This window comes from Pagrus major, chromosome 11 (genome assembly GCF_040436345.1).
Source record: "Pagrus major chromosome 11, Pma_NU_1.0".
NCBI classification, from domain to species: domain Eukaryota; kingdom Metazoa; phylum Chordata; class Actinopteri; order Spariformes; family Sparidae; genus Pagrus; species Pagrus major.
The window spans coordinates 11,371,221-11,381,144 of NC_133225.1; the positions used below are offsets into that span (position 1 = coordinate 11,371,221).

General features: G+C 42.3%; 1 protein-coding gene across 1 annotated transcript in view; it reads left to right on the top strand.

Annotated features, from left to right (window-relative positions):
* The window catches only part of yjefn3 (YjeF N-terminal domain containing 3), a 44,442-nt gene extending 38,166 nt beyond the window's left edge, over positions 1–6,276 (top strand). Inside the window, exons 3-6 of the mRNA XM_073477162.1 lie at positions 439–549; positions 4,359–4,472; positions 5,652–5,802; positions 6,080–6,276. Coding sequence (XP_073333263.1) covers positions 439–549; positions 4,359–4,472; positions 5,652–5,802; positions 6,080–6,276 — 573 coding nt within the window. The remainder of the gene's footprint in view (positions 1–438; positions 550–4,358; positions 4,473–5,651; positions 5,803–6,079) is intronic.
* The last annotated feature ends 3,648 nt before the right edge of the window (positions 6,277–9,924 follow it).

Genomic DNA, 9,924 nt, shown 5'->3' on the forward strand with positions numbered 1-9,924 from the left:
GACGGATGCCAGCAGCCCGGTGCAGCCGGGGCCGAGACGGAAAGTGTGTTACATATACGGAAGCAACCCACGGCGTGGACACTGGTATTTTTTTCCACCGCTGCCAGGGTTATTTTAACGAGATTTGACTTTTTCTCGTGGACGGAAGAGACAATGGAGCTGGTGCCATTTCCACCCTCGTCTGGCATGCCTGGCATGCCGCAGTCGGGCCAGAGGCACAGATCGGATGACCTGCACTGAATAAAAGGCCCGAGTCTGAGGGATAAACACTGATGACCATCTATCTTGCTCTTGCATTCCTCTCACTATTGTTTGCTATCAATAACCCCTTCTATTTTCTCCTCTGTACATCTCTTTCAACCCGATGTCTCATTTGTTTCCTTTCCCTCAGTCATCAGCTCTTGTTCCTAACAAACTTTCCTCCTGTCTCTCCACCAGGCCTACCCTCTCACCACTCTAGCAAAGAAGCAGCCAACAGTGCTGGTCATCTGCGGTCCAGATCAAAACGGCTCCATCGGCCTGGTGTGTGCCCGATACCTGCGCATGTTTGTAAGTAAACTACCGTGCATGAAAACAACTTTTGTACACATGTACACACATTCTTTACTCAAGTAGAAGCACAGACGATTCTGGTAAAAGTAGAAGTACTGATTCACCTTCTTTACTCAAGACAAAAAAGAAAGTACAGGCTCTGAAATGCACTCAAAGTGTAAAAGTGTTATTTCTTGGAGCCAACAACTTCAAACAGTTCTCTCTCTGTCTAATTCTGCCTTGTTACATCTTTTACGTTGTTTTGTCTTGCTACGTCTGCCGTGCGTGATGATTTGTGCAATGACACACACAAAAAGTCTGTTTTGAAAATGAAAGGAGTAGAAAGTAAGGATATTTGTGTTCAAATATAGGGAGTAAAGTAAAAAGTTAAAAGAAAAATAATTACTACACTTAAGTACAGATACCCTAAAAGTACAGTAACAAAGTATTTGTATGCATAAAACACAATCCTGCTTACCTTAGCTTACATCAGGACTTACAGGGGACCCCCTCCTGTATACGGGCCCTCTGTGCTTTACAGAATCTCATTTCAGCTCCTGTAAATGCCTCGGAGCAGTTATCCTATTACCCTCTCTGCAAGGCCACTCAGACAGTCATGATATCATGCTATTGTTACTCTCGTTAAAGCCGTCTGTGTATTAAGCTTATGATGTCATGACCGTGATGTCGGCCCCTCAGAGCCACATACTGCCTGCGCCTCTCCAAACATATCACAGATCAGGACTCAAGCTGTTTCTTTTTCAGTTCACTTCAGTCCTCGGTGCTGTGGTCCCGCACCAGTCTGACTTTATTGGAAGGGAAACATTGGATATGTGTTTTGGGGATCTTTGGTTTGGAATCGAATGCATCTGTGCGCTTTACCATATGTGTGTGATGTGCTAGATTTACAGTGCATTGATAGTTCTGATGAAAACCATGTTAGATGGACGGCTGATGGCTCTCTGTAGAGTCTCTCTCTCTTCCCTCGCCTCCCACGCTCTCTCTTTTTCCCTCTAAAGACCAAGGACAAGGTCAGAGGTCAGCTCAGAGGGGGACATGTTTTTCTCTGGTATTCCAGACATGAACGTTAACTCCAAACTTTAAACAATTAGGAATGGATTCCCTCTCTTAAATCCATCTTCTGCACGCTATTTTATCCCCTTTTTGTTGCATTTATTCTAATATTTTTACCTTCTGCTTCTCTTTCCTGTGTATTTGTGAACATTTTTACTGCCTCTTGAAACGTGCTGCTGTTTTATTATCATTATTCTCAAAGTGACTGCACTCCGCAGTAGGCCGATCGGGACTGCACTTGTCTGAGTTCGCTCTAACTTGAGAAACTCGAGTACTTACTTTGGACTGCGAATCGCTCTCCTGGTGTAAGAGTCTATGTTTTTCATGGTGCGATGCGATCCCTGTCAGCAGGAAGACATGCAAGGATACACTTGAGACGTGCACATACACACACGCGCGCACGCGCGCGCACGCACGCGCACGCACACGCACACGCACACACACACACACACAGCCTCGAGCCTCTGATGCAGAGCTGTGAATGTGATCAGACAGAGCATAGAGATGAATGATCAGCTGTAGGAAGACGGGCCAGCTCGATTCTCACGTCACTCTAGGACGTCCGTGTTCACAAAAGCAGGTTGCGTCGTTCATCTTTGATTATTTCCACCGCTCCTGCATCCCGGAAGACACACATATGCCTTGATCAAAGCTAAAGTTTGATGAGCGTAAAAAAACAAAGTCCTATGCACATTAGTTCTGGTGTTTTGTTCGTATCAAACCAAGCGGACATGATGTTATCTTTGGCTCAAAATTGTGTTCTACAGTACAATTACTGCATGGAAAGATGTTAGTTACATAAAATGAATGAAGAAAATGCTCATTTTTATTTATCATACAACCTTAAAGAGAACAAATTATTTCAAATCATACATATAAACAAAAAAATCTCTCAAACAGAGGTCGCATGTTGAAATGTTTCACCGACCAGCGACTTCATTGTGCTGCAGACCTTCATTCTTAATGGGCTGTGTATGAAAACAAAATGCTGCAAGACACCGCCTTCTCTCAGGGAGAAGAAGTGTAACCCTGCTAGACGTGAGAATTACTCGGAAAAAGACCTTCTCTGTACCCTGTGCTTGTTTCTGTCTCACGGCCCAGTTCTGGTCATGCTCAGTGACACTGGCGGTCATTCCGGGCCCTTCCTCAGTTTCACACGGTTTGATGGTGTAACTGCCGATGAGGTCAAGGGCATGCCGGGGCCACTAGCTAACCCCGAAGGGATACACATACACACACACACACACACACAGAGTGGATTGCGTCTGGCTCTGTTGCTCGCTCTGTGGTCTGTGGAGATTGTGACGGAGATGACGTCAGGTGATCACATGGTCGTAACAGTTGGATTGGTTTAGGATCCCTGAGGAGGCAGCGGTGTGTCTGACCCGACAGATCGCTTCCTTATAATTGCTGGACTGTGGATTTCTTTGCGAAGGACTCAGATCAGATTTTCAGCGACAGTCCAAAGGATGTGACTTTATGCACGTTCTCCTCACAGTGCCTCTCCATTAACAGAGAGCAACAGTAGCTGACATTAGTTTAGAAATGGAGTCCAAAAACATCATCAAAAACCCGTCTCCACCACAGCTCAGAAGCTGCACATTACTAACTATAGTACATACTGATTTCTGGTGCTTTCTGGAGTGTATAACAACACTGAGAGTCTTTACCCACAGCAGGTCTGTGAGGCTGTACGCAGGCACAGCAAGGCTTTGAGATAAATGCTAAAGTCGGCATGCTAACATGTTCGCAGCGACAGTGCTAATAGTTAAGCAGGTACAATGTCTACCATGTTGACTTTTTAGTTCATCATGTTGGTATTCTCACACTTGCTCATTACAAAAAGTACAGCTGAGGCTGATGGGAATACGATGGGGTTAATTAGTCATCAACCAAACTAAAAAATCTCACCAAATGGTGGCGCTAGATGAAAAGTTAAGGAAACGCCACAGTTATTAAATCCCATAATGAGGGCGACATGAATGTCTGCACACACTTTCAGGGCAGTCCATCACATTGTTGCTGAAATACATCAGTCTGAACCAAAGTAGGAGGCTATCCACCCCTGGAGCCACGCTGCATGGACGGCTATAAACTGCAACAGCAACTCAATAACAATGTTTCTGTCCAGATTCAATGACCCCGTTAGTCTGCACAGACCTCACTGTTAACAGCTTCCATTGGAGCTGCTTTCTAGCAAATAAATAAGCCCATTGAAAGCTGATGACAGTGTAGATGTATGGATGTATGGATCTCAGAGTCTGGTCAAATAGAACAAACATAGCTCGCAGCCTGAATGAGTGGAAAAAAAAGGTGTGAACTGGTCCTTTAAAAGCAATTATGGAGACACTTATCAGTATGTTCTTGAGGGAAAGAAAACTGACAATACTGACAGTGGTTCCTAGTATTTTTAGGATTTATCTCCGGGGCCGTGTAAAGGTCACGGATCACAGGTGCTTCCTGCTGAGCATCACAGACCTTTCAGACTGCGGGTGTCTGGATTTCTACTCTCAGCTTCCAGTTTATAAAGGAAGTATTCATCCAGGAGACAGAGCGTAGAAAACCACAACCTCTGATCACTGATCGACAGTATTTCCACTTGTCGTAAACTAAAGGTCAAATGTGCACTGATGCATCACACACTCATGTCAGTGTTGTTGGCTGAAATCGCAGCAGCTCTGTCGATATTATGTAACTCTCTTCCTTTGTGACCCCCCACCTCTTCTCTGTTTATTTTTCTCTGTCTCACCCAGGAATATGAGCCCACCATCTACCACCCGAAACGCTCCTCTCAAAGTCTACACCAGGACTTCACAGTTCAGTGTGAGAAGATGGACATCCCTTTCCTCTCCTATCTCCCCACAGAGGTCAGCAGCAGGTCAAAATGAATGTGCGCGTTGTCCACTCAATAAAGTTCTGTTGCTACGTAGCCTATTTCTTGCCACAGATGTTTTCAGAACGGTATTTTGGCGCACTGTTTCACCACCATGTTGACAACAGACACCGGGAGAGACTCACATGCACCACAACAAAGAACAGACAAGATTACAACACACTTCCTGACAGTGTGACATCATTCTCTGCTCAGGATGTCATGACTCCACTATATCTTTACAAAGCAAATAGTTGTTTGCTGCTATATTAATGTTCAAAATCTCTTACATTTAACCTTTAATTTATCACAATAAAACTGCTTTACTAAAAAGAGCACTGATTTGTTTTCTTTCCATGTAAAAGTTAAACTGTGTATGAAGAATTCTTTGGGTAAATACGCAGCTGGAGCCGAAAGCAGTTATATGTCATTTGTTTAATCCCGACAAAAACTGACAGCTGAACCAGAATTTCTGCCTCGTGGTACTATGCCTCCGTGCACCCATCAAGTCGCTGTTCCTCAGCTGCGGTCGTCGAGAACATTATGATGACACAGTGAGCTTGACCTTCGATGTTGTGGATATGAAATGTGATCACGTCATCATTTTATTTTATAATCACGACAACACAACATCCACGCGTTCCTGAGTTATCATGTTCACAACGACGGTCTCCTATGAGGTCACAGTGACCTTTGACCACCAAAATCCATGCAGTCCATCCTTGAGTCCAAATTAAGTGGACGTTTGTGCCAAATTTGAAGAAATTCTCTCAACTGGTTGAGAAACGAAACAATATAAAATGTTAATCAGTGAGCTTTAGAGGTGGAGGTATTTTGTGTTGTGTTTTGTCATTTCATGCTAAATTAAGCTAATCAGCTGCTGGTGTAGCTTGGACGGACGGATATGAGAGCGTTGTTGATCTTCTCGTCTAAAATATCAAATTATTGTTTAAAATTTTTAACACTCCATTGCATCATTAAAAAATATAAAAAGCATTTTTATTTGTGGCCCTTATATCGAAAAATGCTTTTCCATAGCTTTTCAGATTGTTTAATTTGCTTTCCTATGCTGTTATTCAGCTTTTAACAACTCAAATGTATTCTATGAACCACTGATTTAGGTGAGTCTTGTACAGGAAATGAATTTATTCATTCTGACGTCTGTTCTGTTCAGGTCCAGCTCATAAACGATGCCTACAACCTAGTGATTGACGCCATGTTGGGCCCAGAGGCGGACCATACCAACATTAAGGAGCCCTACTCTGGTATTCTGGTCACCCTGAAGCAAATCAAGACCCCCATTGTCAGTGTGGATGTGCCCTCAGGTGAGTGTTTGTACAAACTGTAGAAATCAGGCCGGAGGCTCAGAGACACTACATGATAGATGGGCCTCCAGGCATCTCCCTCGGAGCCTTGGCTCCCAGGCAGGCGTTTTCCAAATCTGGAGGCACACATGGAGGATAAATCTCATGCAACAGTCAGCTCAGTGTGAGCTCATCATACGCCGAATACATCACCTGCTGTGTGTGAGCACAACAAGCAGAAAATGATCACAGTCCTCCTCTCCTTAAGTGCCTCTTTTTCTCTCCCTGTCTCCCTCAGGTTGGGACGTAGAAGAACCAAGTCAGGACGGGATCAACCCCGATGTTCTCATCTCGCTTACAGCACCAAAGAAGTGCGCCACGAGGTTCTCGGGGAAGCATTTCTTGGCCGGACGCTTCCTGCCCTATGACATCCAGAAAAAATACGAGCTTAACCTCCCAGACTATCCTGGCACAGACTGTCTCATAGAATTGTAACACATGGGAAACGTAACAGCCACGAGTGGCCGCTCCTCATTTTCAAAAACATACTGTTAATCTATTCTCTTGTTTTGTATTTTATAGATTGTTACTGTGAGTTAATGTTAACATCTCAGTTGTGTAGACCTGGCTACGCATTAGCCAGACGTGTGCTGTTGAGCTGCAGTAGAGAGATAATATTGTCTTTGAAATGTCTTTTTAGGGAACGGCATGAGGAGTTTTTGTGTCAGTCTACCTGTAAAAGCTGTAGCATTACACTGTTTACTGATTAATGCAAAAGACAGAAATTTCTTTTCCCTCAGTCGACAAAGAAAGATGACTTTTAACCCCCTGGAATGTTTTTTTGTTTTTCTCCTTCATGTACTGATGCTCTTTTTGTTCATTTTTACTTTCTACCCAGATGTGCTGCTGAGATTAGTGAGTGTAGGTTGGCAATTTTGAATTTTCTGTTGTATTTTTGGTTTGTTTGGTCAGCCTGAACTTACTTTTGTTTCAGTTCCTTCATAAGCTGTTACAAAAGGCACGGACAGTTCTTGTTGCTCAATTAAAAAGTTCCTTTTAAAGGATATTTCAGTTTCTGGTGTTTTGTTTCCTTTCACTTAGTATATTTCATATCAACAATGACTAAAATGATTATACAATGACTACTTGTAAAGGGGGTGGCTCATAGTGACAAACCAACAAAGAATTACAGACCAACTCTGCAGTTTCCATTGAGCCTTTTAGCCTATTTTGGATCTTGTTTTGGTTTCCTCGCATGCCTGCACACATGCTCCCATCAACAATGTGTACAGGCAGCTCTTTATGGCAAAAAAAGTCTGATGAACTCACTGTACATAATTTACCCAGTAAATAAACAGCAGACAGACAAAGTTAGCACCTAGCTGGTGAACAAAGGGGAACATTTAGTAGCTAAAATACCGGACTGATTTCTCAGGAGTTGGTGGAGACCAAAACAGAGATAAAAGGAGGTTAATGTTGAAGTAGCATTCATAAAGTGTGGGTCAACGCAACACTCAAAATGACACTTATGCTGCTTTGTGTCTACTGGATGTGTAAATTAGCAACTTCTAGCATGTTCAAAACACTTATATCTGGTGACAATGATGTATTCAGCTTGTTCCACTGCCCACATGTGGCCCTAAAACTCAATTAAGGTAGCTTTAAAGTGAGTGTAATTGATACTTTTATAATAATGTTTAAAATGACAATATGAAGAGAACTACAACCCCAATCTGCATCTCTAAAAGCTTTACAGAGCTTTAAGTGAGTTTTAGCTCACTTAAACGTCTTGGTTCACTTTCACCACTCTCATAGCTCCATTTTTATAGGCAAACAGCAGACAGACATAGTTAAAGACTAGCTAGTGAACATAGCAGAGCATTTAGCAGCTAAAGAGCGAAATATTTCCATCAGGAAATGTGAGCGACCCAATAAGAGAGTGAATATTTCATTTACATTCATCAGGTGAGCAGGAACATGGTGAGAAAGTTATGTTTTCAAGCTAACCTTCATGTGGCAAGAAATATTTTTCTTACATTATTTTATACCAGCATACATGGATATTTTCTGATAAACAATATTAATATATATAATGTTCAAGTCCTGGAGGTGGTTCAGGTAGAGTCTTTGACTGTCTTGCTTGAGGACACTTCAGCAGGGTAGCGTCTCGCTAACACGTCCCTTGAACACGGCTCGTTCTGTTAAGCGACGGTCACTTATCGCTGGGAAACATAGCTGTGTTACATGCACATTGCATGCAATTAGTGGTGATGAGCGCACGCTGATACTTTTGTATATTGGTTCCCAGCTGGATTCGATTGGGTAATGAGAGCCATAAACAGCTGTGATCAGGCTATAATCAGCTGTGGAGGAAAGTCTCATAATTGAGATCAGGGCTGCGGGCAGGAGCGAGAATGACTACGCAACACTGCGGTGCCTTTTATGGATGAGGTAATATTTATACGTACAAAGCACAGGAGTTTCTTCTGAATACTAACGCACTGATACCCGGTGTGTGTGCACATGTGTGAGAGGGCGCGGAAAGTCAGTGAAAAGGAATGTCGACCCCTTTTTTTGCTCGGTGGTATTAAATCTGTCAGAGGCAAACTGACGAGCGTTGTACAAAAAAAGTCTGAGTGCTCGGCCCGCCTGTCTTTCATGCCTGTCCAATCCCTGTCAGGAAACAACGACTTGTCACCACTCCGATCTTTATGCTTTTCATGGGGAGCCGTTGAGTAATGAGCTTTGGAGTCGTTGGTGGCCCGCAAAATTGAACGATCACGACTGACAGCGGCACTTGTTGCATTATCAAGTGTCTTACATGGAGAAGAAATGCGGTCAAAAGATTAAGTGGAGTTAGAAACAGAGCAGCAGAAGATAAATCAAAGCACAAAAAAGCTTAACTTTGAACAATTTACAGGACTTTTTCTCAACCAGACCAAAAGAGTTTCATCTCTGTCTCTGTGATAAATATCAGTGTCAAAGAATAAATGTTCTAAATTTAAGTTTCTGCTGAACCAGAGATAAGTTAAAACTGAATGTTTCTTTATGTTGCAACTTCACGTTTGTTGAGGTTGAATTTTCTCTGTCTTTCTTGTCACAACACTGTGCTTATGGCCTGTTTAGGATTAAGCACAACAAATATATCCTGGTTGGGGTTAAGGTAAACATCATGGTTTGGTTGCCATGATCACAGATTGAGATGGTCTGATTTTCTGTGAAAAATAACCAGGAAAACGACTGGAAATGTTCGCGGTTCTCCTTTAAAAAACACTCACTTTTGATGCCACATGAACGGCTAGAAATATTCCCAGGTCTCCTGAATTAACACCGGTTTTGTCGCCACAGATACTGCTTGAAATATCACCAGGTGTCTTTACAAATATACACTGGTGTGACTTTTACTGCGGCCAGTCGTTTGCCAGTTTTTCTGGCTGTGATAACACAACCTCTGTGAAAATGTAAAGAACGGGTGGTCACACAGTTACATGTCTGATCCCTCTCTTTAAAGTCTTTCATCATGAGTTTGCAATGATGAAAGTCTGTCCAAAGGAGGTTTATGAAAGGGGCTAACTGACTCATTTATGGAGAAGTATATTATGACAAAATGTAACGACATTATCAAAACTTATTTTGCCTGTTGAGTGTGGACAGTGATGGAAAAAACTTTAGCAAAAGTACTGGTGCAACAATTTAAGATTCAATTACAAGTAAAAATCATGGATTTTCAAACCTACTAGGACAGAAGTTTTACCAGTAAACTGTTGTTAAAGTGTCAAAAGTAAAAGTAGGTTTTCTGCTGTAAAATGTCCCCCTGTGACTGATATATTCTGCAACATAAACTTATATCTGTATAAGGACTTTTCACTGATCTTTGTATTTTGTGAAATAATGGATTTCCACTTTAATGACTTTCCACCACTGAATTTTGAAAACTTGTGTCAGAGATTAAACAATAAAATCCAGGATTTATTTCCATCCTCACTCCTCAAGCTTTCATCAAAAGGCTTCCGCTGTGTGACCTTCATGTAAATTTATGTAAATAGACGTAACGTCTTTTTCAAGAAGTGCATTTACGCTCCAAAAGTTGTTGTAAACACCTTTTTATACTCCAGCAGGGGGGATTTGTAAAAGAGTTAAACG